The 16594-nt window shown below is 38.8% G+C and overlaps 1 protein-coding gene across 5 annotated transcripts in view; it reads right to left on the reverse strand.

Annotated features, from left to right (window-relative positions):
- LOC124145756 (unconventional myosin-XVIIIa-like) overlaps positions 1–16594 on the reverse strand; it is a 152288-nt gene that overhangs the window by 41828 nt on the left and 93866 nt on the right. For 3 of the 5 annotated variants that reach the window (XM_046515653.2, XM_046515654.2, XM_046515656.2), the window contains exons 18-19: positions 15567–15632; positions 12082–12108 (exon numbers count right to left, since the gene is read on the reverse strand). In XM_046515653.2, the coding sequence (XP_046371609.2) occupies positions 12082–12108; positions 15567–15632 (93 nt within the window). The remainder of the gene's footprint in view (positions 1–12081; positions 12109–15566; positions 15633–16594) is intronic. The other 2 variants (XM_046515655.2, XM_046515657.2) reach the window with 1 other exon arrangement.

The raw sequence follows: 16594 nt of genomic DNA on the forward strand, positions 1-16594 counted from the left end.
CACAGTTTTAACTAGACTCAGACCAGCAGGCTGTTTGCCATGCTTAGTATCCTAGCCCTTTGCCATGGTTGTGGAATTTACATTTTTTAGGTATTTATGTTTTACTTAAAGCCTAGGCAAGCCTAGATCAAACTAAACCAAGTCTAGTTTGCTTGATTCCGCAGAAGGAAAGGTTCTTTTGAAGAAAAAAATAATAGAATTATTTCAAAGAAATGTTTTCATTGACTAAGTGCTCGTCTATTATTATCCCAACATGCTGAAATAATCTAAGCCTAACCAGGTGACCGTTATGACAACACATACGCCCCACCTTAGCAACACAAATCATAGCAAGCCACCTCAAACAGTCGAATAAGATTGTAATAACCTCACAGGTTCATTTAAGAACTGACGTCAACAATTTTAACGTTTTAGCAGAATTACCTTTCATGCCCCCATAAACAAAAAAATTATACTGAAGTAAATTTTCATAAATCGACAATAATGATTTCACATACTGCTTATTTAAAATTTACACACAAAACTGTTGACGATACAAAATTAGTGACATTATTCAGCGAAATAATGCAAAACAAGCCCAACCCACTCTTATCAGCCAATCAGGAAACAGTCGTCCGGTAGTGAGCATGGTCTAAAGTATTTTTGGTTGATGGAAACACAAATGCAAATATTCTAAATTGGTGAGCCAATAAAATGTCTTGAAATCACATAGAATTTGTATAGAAACAATTACCTGTCAAATTCTGTACTTGATCCTACTCAAAGTTGCACTAATATCATATTCAGGTTGACTTACCTGGGCATTCTAAAATCCTCCATTAAATCCTGTATTGGTCCACAGCCAAGTAGCAACATGGTTAGAATGATCAATTAACATCAACTTTCATGCTACCAATCCTTCCAATTACAGCAAAACTACCCAAAGTCATGACAGCCGAACCAAGGTTTCATTTCTGTACCCCAATTTCTCTAGCGTATCAATTACTTTCAAAGATTATAGAACACTGTGAAAGTATTAACCACCACCACTCACATACTGATTGTGTATGAAATAGCTTGAACAACTGTCACAGCCTTGCCTGGTACAGCTATAAAAGATATCATCTATTACCTCTGATCACCTTTAATTAATTGAAGGTAATCAAGAATGTCCACATCCTGAGTTGGCCATCCCTCCAGGCCAATACACCAATTAACAGTATCAGACGTCTGACAAGGAATTTCACCAACAACATAATCTGACACTTACATTTGACAGAGAGATAAGCCAGACGTATCGGTATGTGAATGCCACAGGGTTGGGAGCCAGTAATCTTCGTTAGTATCAGACCCTATCACTTCAATTAGATTAAATTAACTTAATTTCCAATTTTTTGGCTTGGGCTGAAAAGATACCGGAAATCATGGAACATGTTAACTGGTGCTTGATGTAAGACAAACATGAAACAAAACAAACATGTCCGTCTGTGATTTAAACCTCTAGTCCTAAGCCCGAGTCTATTAAAAAGGATTTCTGTCTAGTAAGCTTTGCTTTTAAAATATATAAACATCAACACCAGAGAATAACCTCGAATATCAAGGAAACAGATTCCATTGGACGTAAAAAGCCTAATTGGGGTGAAAATTATATGAATGGATCCCTGAAAATCAGTGATGACACAGGTGTTCTAAAAAATTGTAAACCTGTCTAGTCATGTCCAAACATGACCAATAATCTTTTGAAAATTATGTCAAGTATCAGGGTCGGCCTAGTAGATTCAAACATTTTAGTGTCTGAATAGAACAGTAGTCGATATTACGAGCCCAAAAATAATTCCATAATACATTTTCTCCTCTCAATTATTGAAAATAAAAGGAAAACGATAAAATATCTTTAAAAAATTCACTCGCCAAGGGGCACCAATAAGATTGGGCAGATAACTGAGGCTTGAGGATTCAATATTCTCAATCCACTGAGAAATTGAAAATTCCTCTTCAACTCTGGTCAATAAAAGCCAAGCTTTCACAGCATATTCCTGTGTGTGACATGAGATATCATTGTATCAGCTACAAAACATTCAGTCCACACCCACTTGGTGTTTTCTGAACAAACAGGTACTGAACATGATAATCTTGGCTCCTGACTCCTGGCTGGTGTCAGGCCAGAGATGCAACAGTGACGGTGGCGCCTACGCTGTCAGGGAAACTTCAGACAAAACACTGGGACAGTCTTTGGCATGAATGTGATCACCAACACAAAAATAGTCTGAGATATGCTACTCAACTCTTGACAGGGATAGGGTGAGGTGAGGTGAGGTGAGGTGAGGTGAGGTGAGGTGAGGTGAGGTGAGGTGAAATTGGGTTTAACATCACGTCCAAGATTATTGCATTTATACAGCTACGAGCATGCATGTGTGTGTGTGTGGCTGCTTGTACAATCCGGACTAATGCTGATTTTATAGTGCTAGCCTACTGAGATACCATGCTGCAGTTGACATGAATACCCCACTCAGACACAGTATACTGACACCGAGCAGACCAGTCCTTGTTTTAGTCCCTGAATGCTGAGAGCCAGGCAGGGTAACAACAAGTACCATCTTTTAACGGCTTTTGGTATGACACGCCTGACACCTTCCGCTCTCTGTGAGGACGTTCTACCACTAGACAATGTACTCAGCAATATTCCAGCTTTATGACGGTGGTCTCTAAATAATCGAGCCTGGACCAGACAATCCAGTGATTGACATCATGAGCATCGATCCACGCAATTTGGATACAATGACATGCATCAACCAAGTCAGCGAGCCTGACCATCCAATGCCCTTAGTCGCCTCTTACGACAAGCATAGTCTCCTTTTACGGCAAGCATGGGTTGCTGAAGACCTATTCTACCCCGGATCTTCACGGGTCTGTGCAGTGAGATGCGTAGTCCTGCAACTGAAGGCTAGGGTCACTGGGCTCCGGGTTTTTGGAAAGGGACAGGCTTTTATGTTTTTGTAAGAACCCTTTCGACAAATGTCATGTCATTTAAAGACTGTGTAGGAATTTGAAACAGAAATTGAAACAAAAATTAATTTTTCATTCAATATTTACTCAGGAAACAATCATAAAATACATCCCCCACTATGGGTGCTTTCACATCCACGTGCAGAAAAAAGTTTGTTAGATCATCTGAATAGGGTCCATCTGAGCTTATAAAATGACTGATAAAAGCTGGGGTGTATGTAACCAAGAATTATTCATTATTAATCAAGCTAAGCATGAGCGAGTTGGGTTTCACTCTGCTTTTAACAGTATTCCAGTGATATCACAGCATGTCAGTTTTTTGGGAGGAAAGTGATGCAGGTCTCAGATGTTTACCACTTTGGTGAAACCCATGAGCATGGGTATGATGCTGACAAACCTAGAAACATAGTAAGGGCGAACTGGGATTCGAACTCACAATCATAGGCTTCTGGCTGCCCAAGGGATGCAACTCTGCACAGCAAATTGCAGCCCCGTAGACAACTGGGCTACCCGTTCCCCACTGACTCAACAAATACAAAGAAATCCTAACTCCTAACATGTTCCAAACCATCACCATCCTCTCATTTCTTCACAAAAGGAGACAGAAGATAAACATGTCTTTAAGATCCAATCTCAGAGACTCGAGAAAACCTAATCACAAAAACAAAATACCCAATTTTACACCTGACAGGAACTAGACACATCTACAAACTCAACACTGAAATGTACAAGATAATTGACAACAAAGCACTGACAAACCTTCCCACAGAGGCGAAATCCAAACCAGCATGTAAGTTGCAACGCTTCTACATGTCTGTCAGCATCAACGAGAGAACGCTCATTTCGGGGCAGTCTATTTGGAGAAGAGGGGTGTGCAGTATGTGTAACCCAACCACCAGATGCATAAATACAGAGGTCGGTAAACAGTTCTAAATTTAACTTATTTGCAGTATTTGAATGAAATTGCTGGAATTTTGGAAGGGCTCATCTTGAAGTGAATGGAAGTCATATGATACGCTTGTTCATTCAGGTAACGCAAACATACAAATTTGTTGTTACAATGAAGGCTATGATTCTTAACTCTAGATTTCTACTGGAGCTGTCTCTGCCCCTGACATACCCATGTATAAAATGCTTCATTATGTCAAATACATGACTCTTCACACATTATTTCCTGGTTAAATTAATTTCTTTAAGTGGCATTTCAGAAACTGGAGAAATATGAAGCCAGAATTAACCCACTGATATCAACTTCTTGATACAATGTTGCTGTATTGAGGCTGGTACTGTTATCAAGAAATATTTGTTTGTTTGTTTGTTTGTTGTTTAATGCCACACTCAGCAATATTCTAGCTACGAGGACAGTGTGTAAATAATCGAGTCTGGATCAGACAATCCAGTGATTGACATCAGATTGCCTGGTGTCACAAGTGAAACAAGAATAACTTTATTGAAGAACATTTCATAAATTAATTCAATATTCCGAATATTCAACATCCCACTAACTCTAGACTAACATTCAGTCTCTGAAATCTTATATTACACAATATCCTTCTTGACTCTAAAAATAATAAAAATTCCCTAAGCTGATTTCAGATAGAGCTAGCTTGAGCTGGCTAGACTTACTTTTGTATGCATTTCTAGATTATTATTTTTTCATAAAATAAATATATTCCACGGTCATGGTGCAGGACTACACTAACTCATGCACTCTTAGCTCAATGGCAGATCAGTCCATTCCTAACAACAGGGGGTACATGACAGAATGTCTCTTTCACCCTCAATCACCTCCCCGCAGAGCTTAATGACCTGTGCCAACAGACATGACCTCTGCTCTTGGGGTCACAGCTAATGATGAGGAAACTTGTTAGCTAAACTAATATCTTGATGACGGAGGTAAACAGATCTGGAATTAAAATATTTTCATCATCTCCAAGTCAACCCTGACAGCGATCCCTACACAACCCAACAGCTGTCACTAAGTGTCACGTTACGCCTGCATTAAACTTTCATTCAGCGGTGCTGTAATATTTATTACATTGGGATTTGTTGTACAGAAAGTAGCAGTTACATTTACAATAAAAGGCATGTAGTTTGACTTCCAATTAACCTATTTATTATGAAATAATTCAATATTTACTGAATATTCTTTTATTATTTAAGTCAATTTCAGATGTGCTTGATTCAAGAATACAAATTGTTTAGTTCCAGTGATAATGTTATAATATGGATCAAGTTAGGACAAGTGTGTTTTCATTATATGAACTATTTTCATCTAAATTTAATGGTGAAAAAAATGTATTTCACATTTGTTATTTTTTTAATTTTAATTGTTTAATTTCTCGTTCATACAAATTTCTCTCCTCTTGTTCTTCCCTTTTTTCAAAAACCTTGTGTCATCACTATGTGATAGTGATTCATAAACACATGCTCATGATGTAGTCGGAATCATGATATGTTTATTTGCTGTTTACTCAGCAATATTCCAGCTATATGACGGCAGTCTGTAAATAATCAAGTCTGGATCAGACAATCCAGTGACTGACATCACAAGCATCGATCCACGCAATTGGAATCATAATAGACTGCTCTTAGCAGAAACATCTTATGATAAAGGAAAGGGTTTTGTCACTTATATTAACATATTCAAATACAATTTTAATTTTAAAATACACATTTTTCTTTAAAACAAGAATCCTCTAAATAGCCAAATCGACACCACCTCTGGAAATATAATCCTCATCCCTCAATAAACAAAACATGGCAATAACCGCGATCCCAACAAACAATCTCTTGTCCCATCTTGGAAAAGGAACAATCTGATTTAGGGGGGCCACAAGCAACCAGACATAATAAAACAAGCACTTCCTGCCAGAAGAACTACAGGGAACACACCTGGCTCACTCCTGGCTTGTCCAGATGGCTCCGAACTAGGGGGGCGGTCGGGTAGCCTAGTGGTTAAAGCGTTCGCTCGTCACGCCGAAGACCCGGGTTCGATTCCCGACATGGGTACAATGTGTGAAGCCCATTTCTGGTGTCCCCCGCCGTGATATTGCTGGAATATTGCTAAAAGTGGCGTAAAACCATACTCACTCACTCACTCACTCCGAACTAGGGAGGAAGATCTGTCTTGGTGATCAGCACTGACAGCTACTGCTCGAAGGAGGTGTGTGTGACAGTGAACGGGAAATAAAGTTGTCAAATACGCTACAGACTAAATAAACAGGAAGTTACATACAGGATCTAACACCAAGAAACTCTACTGCTTGATCAATCGCAACAACAGGAAATATCTTAGTATCCCTATCACTTGTTGAGTAGTTTAGAATTGTAAAAGATAACAGGTATATATGTTTAGATATCAGTGGAAACAGTTACTGCTGGTGGAGGGGTGTATGAGAATGGAATAGGGTTATTAAGATGTCTTTTGTTTGTTTGTTGTTTTACGCCGCACTCAGCAATATTCCAGGTATAGGGCGGCGGTCTCTAAATAATCGAGTTTGGAGCAGACAATCCAGTGATTGACATCATGAGCATCAATCCACGTAATTGGGACCGATGACATGCATCAACCAAGTCAGCGAGCCTGACCACCCGATCCCGTTAGTCGTCTCTTACGACAAGCATAGTCACCTTTTACGACAAGCATGGGCTGCTGAAGACCTATTCTACCCCGGATCTTCACGGGTCTATGAAGATGTCTACTTCACTTTAGATGTATTTTGAAGGTCATAGCAGCTCTGGAGGTTCTAACTTGGTGAAACAAGCATCCCGTTGTATATAACGATATGTGTGTGTGTGTGTGCATCCATTTGCACGTGTGTGTAGTGTGTCTGTCTGTCCCTGAATGAATGTATTGCAAGATGCAGCAACACCCGTTCTAACACTGGATTGGTCCAGATCCGGGGTAGAATAGGTCTTCAGCAACCCATGCTTGTCGTAAAAGGTGACTATGCTTGTCATAAAAGGTGACTATGCTTGTCGTAAAAGGTGACTATGCTTGTCGTCAGTCCCATTCAGACCCTGCCTGGATACTCCCTATCCCTATCAAAATTTGAGTAGTATATATCAGACTATTTTTGTGTTGGTGATCTGATTCATCCCAAAGACACAGTTTTGTCCAAGGGATCTCTTACAGCGTAGGCCCCAACATCAGTGATTGCATCTCTTGAATAGACCCCTGAATATCCGGGTTAGAATACATCTTCAGCAACCCTTGCTTGCCGTAAATGGAGACTATGCTTGTCGTAAGAGGCGACTAATGGGGTCAGGTTCGCTGACTTGGTTGATGCATGTCATCGTATCCCAATTGCGTAGATTGATGCTCATGATGTCAATCACTGGATCTTGAGAGAATTGCTGACAGCCAAACAGGTAGTCAGTTGTCTATTTCGCTATAGACATGTGCACATTACAAGATGGCACACCACACAACAAGGAGGACATATTGTCTAGAAGTGATGTGGAGCTATATGTCTAGAATGAAAGAACTGAGTAAGGCACACATATTTTATTTTTCATTTCACCCCTACTGAAAAGCATCTGGGTAAATGTTTTTGAACAATATTTATTTTTATTATGTCTCCCACTTGTAATATAGACCCACCATAAAAGATGTCCATGTCTACATCACCATCAGGGATTTAAGAAGGAAGAATGATTTTTTTTAAAATAAAAAATAAATGATTGACATAGCTATTTACTTTTATTTATTTTTGACCAACCTTTTGTGGAAAAGCTGCAATAAATCTGTAAAACATAAAATTTAAAAAGTGTGGCATAAATAGTACTTGCAGTTACCTTTTTAGAAACCATTTAATGACCAAAAAAACGCTAGAAAGTTGTCTATTTCACGATACATGTGAATATATCGCAGGAGGTAAGACTAAGAAGCTGTGTTGTTAATGATAATAAATCTACCATGTATGAAGTGAACCACTTAGTTCTGGGTAATTAGTACTGTTTCTCCTTGAGTGGCAGTTATTGGCATGTTGTCTATTTCGCTATAGACATGAGTGCACATTGCAGGAAGTTGCATGCTTCAAGTTCAACACTGAGAACTTCGACCCTCCGTGAAGGGGCTATTTGTTTTGGGTGAAAGAACTGAAACACTTTGTCTGGGGTAATTTACTAAGTACTGACAGTTCCTTCTGAAAAAAACCTTTGACGACAGATGGAAAATTGACTTTTTTGCTATGGACATGATGAATTTGAAATGCATGATACAGCACTGAGAAAATAGAATTGCAGTCAGTGACTAACCACTAATCCAAAGCCAAAGTCTAGTAAAATTTTGTTTGTTTGTTTTGTTTGTTTGTTGTTTAACGCCACACTCAGCAATATTCTAGCTATATGACGGTGGTCTGTAAATAATCGAGTATAGACCAGACAATCCAGTGATTGATAACATGAGCACCGATCTACACAATTGGGATACGATGACAGCTCAGCTAATAATAGTTCATATGATAACGCTAAAATCTACAGTTTTTGGCAGAGACCGGAATCACAATCATATGAATTATGGGAAGGATCTGTGTTCAGACTGAATAAACGGAAATGCCTGGTGCAGAAACTGGTGTCAAGTTGTCTATTTCGCTATTGACATGAATGCATATTTCAGAAAACAAGGCTCATGTTATACTGAGACGGAAAGTACTTGTTAAGACTAAGGGTCTATTAAGTATATTATGGATAACTATTATTAACAATTTTTTCTTTAGAAATGTTTGACAGCCAGACAGGTGGAAAGCAGTGTATTTCAAAAAGTAAACAAATATCACTGACAACCATGAAAAAAATACAACACAAAATTAGCGAACATCCAAACATCGCTCAGCTGACATTCAAACATATTTCTTCAACATATTTGAAGCATTCTAAATGATAAATTAAAACATCCCATCTCGTTCACTTCAAAAACTTGCGTGATAGCAATAACGTACCGAAAGAGGTTTAATCTGATACAAACGTTTCCTGTGCCTGTCAACTGTCAGATAAAGCCGCTATGGTTATGTGTGTAAATCTACATCCCACCCTATCAAGCTTTGAAATCTACATCCTATCACACTGTTTCCTGCTGTATAGATAATACGTTTCAATTATTCCTACATCCTGCAAATGCACTTTGCTTGATGCGATGGACCCACAGTGCCTCTCATCACGACAGAGATCAATTATTGTCATCATATACAAATCTACTGGACACTTATCTTATCAATTGACATGAAACCTAGTAACGGCTATATCAAACAAAACTGTTGAACTTTAAAAGCTCTGAGATTTATTAAATGTCATAAAAATAACACAACCGTTGAACTCACACGATTTCAGAATTTACATCTTTGGTCATAAGAAATTGAGATTAAGCAAAACGTCCAGTTACAATTATAAATTTAACTCTTATACTTAAACTACTGCTAATAATTTTTATGTGAATAGTTAAATTAAGCGGATAAAGTTGAAATGTCACATCACAGTTCCAATACAGCGTTAGAAATTGGCACTAGTCCTCTGGTCCTTGCCAAACTGCCCAATAGTTAAGGACAAATAGAAATTTGCCATTTTTAAGGGTTTTACTACACGTTATCATCATAAGGACAAGTAGAATAAAAGTGTTCTACCGCTGCAATGGTGCATCCAAATTCTTTAACGATAGAGTTGAAGGCCTTAGAATATTATTGAGTAAAGTTTTGACGACAGATGAGAATTTCGCTCCTTTCAAGTTCTGTACCTTTTCCAAGCACACATCCCAGAAATAAAAACCCTTTGGAAGGTACAATGAAGAGAAAGAGAAGTCCTAATCATTGTTTCTAATATTTACAAACACAAAACTTAGCTCCTAATATAAGGAGATGAAAGCTTATCCATTTCGCAAAACACTCATCTTTGGTCACAGATGAACTTCGGTACTGTTTTCTCCAGAAATTGAAAAATCATTCGTAGATGTTATCATAACAGTGTACATAATGCTGTTTTAACCCTATAACTCCTCATGTAATATAATCATCCATCCATCCATCCATCCCTCCCTCCATCCCATCCCATCCCATCCCATCCCATCCCATCCATCCATCCATCCATCCATCCATCCATCCATCCATACATAATAATTTCATCACTACATAAAATAAAACGTTTCCAACCTTGCAGAGCTATTAATATTAAACCTTCATACTGATGTGTGTTTGTCTTGTAGATACAAATACGAAATGTAGGGTTCAAAGGTCACACCAATGTTCATTGACAGTCCACTTCCTGTTCAGACAAGTGCTTGACAAGATCATCTTGAAGCACTTTTAACACATTCCCATGTTAGGCCTTTCAAATTTTATTAATTCGTTTCCAAACATGTTGACCTAAAATTCAAATTAGGTGGATCAAAACAAATAAATATACTTTTACACTTCCAGATTAGTGCTGCTAATGAATGAAAACAACCTCATAGGTAACACACACCATCATGGAGTGAGTGAGTGAGTTTGATTTTCTGCCGCTTTTTTAGCAATATTCCAGCAATATCACGGCGGGAGACACCAGAAATGGGCTTCACACATTGTACCCATGTCGGGAATCGAACCCGGGTTTTCGGCATGACGAGCGAACGTTTTAACCACCAGGCTACCCGACCGTCCCACGCCATCATGGTACTGTGATTGCAAAACAATACTGAAAGATAACGGTTGTTTCTTCTTTGTTGGAATAAAGATTTTTATACTTATTATTCACCATTCCTTACAAACACCAGTGATAAGATGTAATTCTTCTTTTTTTTTATTTCACCTAATTGTAAAACAGTTGGACACACAAAAGATTAAATTCTTTGAGAGGCATTTAGAAGTTGAAGTACTAAGTAAGGATAAGATCTACTGATGAAGAACGACTTTATTACAATTGTAATAAGGAAGTTGTTCATCCATATATTTTATCCTTATTGCACAAAAGACTGTCAAAAGTCTTCTTTTTTTTCCTTCTTATTCCAAATATCTTTTTGTCAGTTGGTCTCACAAACCAACTAAAAGATATACGCCCTGAATATCAGTGAGTGAGTATGGTTTTACGGAGCTTTTAGCAATATTCCAGCAATATCACAGCAGGGGACACTAGAAATGGGCTTCACACATTGTACCATTGTGGCAATCGAACCCAGATCTTCGGCATGACGAGCAAACACTCTATACATTAGGCTACCCCACCGCCCCCCTAGAATATCAAAGTCCATGAGGTACTTCAAAAAGTGAGGTCAGAATTGTACACATCATCTGCATCAGGTTAAAGCGAGAGGAAAGACCAAACTCCCACAGGTTGCAAATCTTTACCCTTTCTGTGAGTTTGGTTTAACACTGCTTTGAGCGGTACTACAGTTAGCCTATGGTATATGAGCTTGAGGTGGGAGAAAAGTCCAGTGAAATCCAGATAACACAGACATGGTTATGACAAATCAGGGATCACAATCAGTGCAAATACATAGGATCATAGGATACTGACACTTCTAAAGGAAGGCAACTCTGCATAGTCAATTACTGAAACCTCTAAATCCCAGAGGTCATTGTAAAGCCAGGGTAACTGACTGACCACACAAAAAAAGTCTAACAACATTCCATGAATTTATACTTTACCTTCACATAGCATAGGTTGACTATGACTAAATCTCCAGGGTCAGTTAATTATATGATTAACTTGTAACAATTTATGTAATTCATACGATTACAACACAATATCAAACTCACATTGCTTTCCTAAATCTATAGGGAGCAATAACCACAGGGGAAGTCAGTGCGGATATTATAATTGTGAATAAAACGTGAAATAAAATTAATTAGTGATGATACTGTGCAAAGTTATAAACAAAACGCATGAATAAAACAAAGATTCAAAATCATAAACTGAAAAATGGTTTCATGACAAAAAAAAGACAAAATTCACTGAAAAAAAATAAATTAAATGTCCAACCCAAAATTTTAGGATAAGCCATCCAACAGTGTGCACGGGTTAAACCTCAACCTATGGGTTAGCATCAACTGGATTCATAAACAAAGTAAATTGTTCCAAATCAAAATTGAACAAGTAACATCACCAACACAACAGAATACCTACTAGAGAACTTTGTGAAGTATGTCCATTCTGCCAAATGCAATGGAAGACATCAAAATCAGAGAAAAATACTTGAACTAAATTTAAACACAACACTGGAATCTGAAATTCTAAATCAAATAACAAATTTTATGTCTCTCTTACTATCAAACACCCCTCTCTCCATACTGCCCTCTCTCCATACTTGATCCGACCCATGAACATCCGGGTTAGGATAGGTCTTCAGCAACCCATCCGCATTGTAAAAGGCGACTATGCTTGTCGAAAGAGGCAACTAACGGGATTGGGCTCACTGACTTGATTGATGCATGTCATCGTATCCCAATTTCGAGAAAAGATGCTCATGATCTCAATCACTGGATTGTCTGGTGCAGCTTCGATTTTGTAAAAATCGCCATAATATAGCTGGAATATTGCCTAGTGTGGCGTTAAACAACAAACAAATAAACCAAACTTGATCCATACAAATCACTATATATAATTCCTGACTTGACTTGGCAGACAACACTGGAAATGCGAGCCAGCTGCATACTTTTTGTTCCTTGATCTTATATGAGGGGTCTTCATAGTCAAAAAGACATAAAATTTCATTATTTAATCAGAGTTTCAAATTTCTGTGACTACATAAGGAAATTAGTTCAAAGTAAAAATGTTTAGCTCTGAATCTTTCAAAGCATTTTAAGAAAACAGGAAATAATGAAATCATGAAATACAACAAATATAATGTAAGTGGGATCTCTTCTTCAGAAATCAGGGGTTGACAGACCTGCTGGTCCTCCGGTCCATGGACAGTAGAAATAGCAGTGGACCAGACATATTTTCTCACTGGCCCATGGCTAGTTGATGTCCTATACTATCATATCCCTCAAAAGAGGTCAAATAACAACTGATTCTTTCATATTAGTTTTGTTAACTACCATGACAGATTAATTATAGTTATATGAAAGAATCACGTGTTCTTTAACTCATCTGGAGTAGTATGATTATATACCAACACTAGCCAGATGGCCAGTTCATTCAATAGGGATTTAATAGGGATGAAATGATACAGTTAGGTCCCGATACGATGCGTATCATGATACATAGGTCCTGATACGATATGTTTCACGATACACATTTTTACATCAAATCACGTCGAAACTTCTTGACAATAAATATTTCAGAGCAAGTTCTGAAGGAAAAGCTAGCTGTACACAGATATTCGTAGCGGCTATTTGTAGTTGTGAACTTTGAATATACTTTGCGAAAAAATTGCTGGTGGGGATGGTGTCGTTAAATAAGTAATAAGTAATATATTTTAGCAAGTGTATCGCTTGTGCCGACACAGAAATAACGTATCGTGTATCTTATCGTCGCTTGAAAAATTATGATGCACTGGTATATCGTCTCACCCGTATCTTTTAATCTTAACCTGAGAAATCATTCTACATTTTTTGCATTGAGTTTATGCCATGTGATTTATTTAGATATTGTTTAAATGTTGCAGTTGTGCAGAGGAGTGAGTGAGTGAGTGAGTGAGTATGGTTTTATGTCGCTTTTAGCAATATTCCAGCAATATCATGGTGGGGGACACCAGAAATGGGCTTCACACATTGTACCCATGTCGGGAATCGAACCCGGGTCTTCGGTGTGACAAGCAAACACTTTAACCACTAGGCTACCCGACCGCCCGCTGTGCAGAGGACAATATGACACATTGGTCCTCCTCTTGTTATTGTAACAATAAAGTAGACTAAAGATCAACTCACATTTCTACAGTGTTAAAGCAATAGGTTATTGCCTGTGCCTTCAATACAGCACAAAGTTCAAATAGAAGTGTGTGACTAAGCTGAAGGCTAGTACTCAATAGTATCCTAGCAATGTGATAGCATGTCATGTTAAGAGTGGAAAACAAAACACAATCTTGGTTGGTTGGTTTGTTGTTTAACGCCGCACTCAGCAATATTCCAGCTATATGACGGCAGTCTGAAAATGATCGAGTCTGGACCAGACAATCCAGTGATTAGTATTATGAGCATCGATCCACGTAATTGGAATCGATGATATGCATCAACCAAGTCAGCGAGCCTGACCACCCGATCCCGTTAGTGGCCTTTTACGACAAGCAAAGTCGCCTTTTACAGCAAGCATGGGTTGCTGAAGACCTATTCTACCCCGGGACAATCGGTATTGTAAATATTTTCAATGTGGGAAACCACCAACACTGCAATGGTGCTGACGGACCAATCAAATTCAAAAACGTTTAATCAACAGGAACAGAAATTTACATATGTAAAACAGCTTGTTCAGAATTGCGCTCTAAACACAGGTGGATTTAATCATAGACGGAGCAATATGCATTTGAATCAGGATGTTTTCTGCAGTGCACTTTGAGATTGAAGTAATTTCTTACTCAAATGAAATAGCATACCACAGATCCTGTTTTGAATCAAAATATACAAACCAGTCAGACGAAATTAATAACATGTGTGAGGTAATCTGTATTTGTTTAAGTTCGAAAAATTGCACTTGGTAGCACATTTCGTACTGAATGAAATTCCTGTCTAGCACAACCTGACACAATTTGATATCATTCCGCCATGAAGACACAATGCAGCATATTGTAATTTTTTCCATGAAATTAATTACTTAGATCAAAATATCTGACTTGGCATTTATGCATTTTGATATATTCTTGTTTGGAAGTAACACTACAACAGTCATAAGCCCATGTTAAAGTATAGGAGTTACAATCACCTTAGCGCTAAGATCGCTTTGTGGGATGGGGTCCGGATCAACATCACAAAAATAAATTGCATTTTTTTTATCTATCATTAGCATTATTATTGTGGGAATTTCTGGTCAACATGACCTGAGTCATGAATGTCATAGCGACCTAGCTTAGTCATGAAATGTCACAACGAATCAGCTCTATGATGTATTCTTGTAAGACTTCTAAAAATATTTATATACTCTAGAACCAGGTGAAGGTAAATAGGGGGTTGACATCGCATCCAAGATTAATGTGTGTGTGTGTGTGTGTGTGTGTGTGTGTGTGTGTGTGTGTGTGTGTGTGTGTGTGTGTGTGTGTGACATTGCATCCAAGATTAATGTGTGTGTGTGTGAGAGAGAGAGCGTCTCTCTCTCTCTCTCTCTCTCTCTCTCTCTCTCTTTCTCTCTCTCTCTCTCTCTCTCTACAGCAAATGTCAGCATGACCTAACAACAGGTAATGTCAATGAAGTGAATAAATGTTGTTTTATGCCACAATCAGCAATCTGGCATTGTCAAGGCAGCCCGTAAATAATCCTATCTAGGCCATGCCAGCAAACATGGGCCTGGTAATAAGACACACAATCCTCAGTCGTGTCTCACACCAAGCATGCAGTACAGGGGACCGGGGTCTTCATCCACACAAGGGGGACAACTCTTGAAACAATGTCCTTGCTGGATAGACTACAGGGGTTACTTAATGACTACTGATACATGTTCTAATAGGACCGCTGACTTACCTGGCTGAGCCCAATCCTGTAGCTAAGCTTGTCAATATCCAGATTGTCCATCACCTGTAGCACTGCCTGAAATACACAACACACAAATCAGCCAATAATCAAAGTCCTACCCTTAACACTGACTTATGAGTGTCGAAGCGATAAGAGTGAGTGAGTATGGATTTACAACGCTTTTAGCAATATTCCAGCAATAGCACAGTGTGGGACACCAGAAATGGGCTTCACACATTGTACTCATTTGGGGAATCAAACCCGGGTCTTTGGCGTGACGAGCGAACACTTTTACCACTAGGCTACCCGACCGCCCTATGACAGTCGAAGCGATAAGAGTGAGTGAGTATGGTTTTACAACGCTTTTAGCAATATTCCAGCAATAGCACAGTGTGGGACACCAGAAATGGGCTTAGCACATTGTACCCATTTGGGGAATCAATCCCGGATCTTTGGCGTGACGAGCGAACGCTTTTACCACTAGGCTACCCGACCGCCCTATGACAGTCGAAGCGATAAGAGTGAGTGAGTATGGTTTTACAACGCTTTTAGCAATATTCCAGCAATAGCACAGTGTGGGACACCAGAAATGGGCTTCACACATTGTACCCATTTGGGGAATCAAACCCGGGCCTTCAGCTCGACGAGCAATGCTTTAGCCACGAGGCTACCCCACCATCCCTAGAGCTAAGATCGCTTTGTGGATCTCCTGGTGCAGTTCCATGGCTTCCTTCTACACAACCTTGTAATGTCTATGTTGCAATGCAGGATGTACCAACAGTAATTTTGTATTACAGATGGAGTTAGATGTAGTTCAATTTGTTGCCATGGTTTCTCCTGGCTGAGCATCAGTCCTCAGACAGCCTGGGACTCCTCGCCGCATATGTTTTGGTTCGCGTGATGCTTAATGCCACACTCAGCAATATTCAAGCTATATGATTTGTTTGTTTGTTTGTTGTTTAAAGCCGCACTCAGCAATATTCCAGCTATATGACAGCGGTCTGCAAATAATCGTGTCTGGACCAATAATCCAGTGA

This window comes from Haliotis rufescens, unplaced genomic scaffold (genome assembly GCF_023055435.1).
Source record: "Haliotis rufescens isolate VD_foot unplaced genomic scaffold, xgHalRufe1.0.p SCAF_21, whole genome shotgun sequence".
Taxonomy (NCBI): Eukaryota; Metazoa; Mollusca; class Gastropoda; order Lepetellida; family Haliotidae; genus Haliotis; species Haliotis rufescens.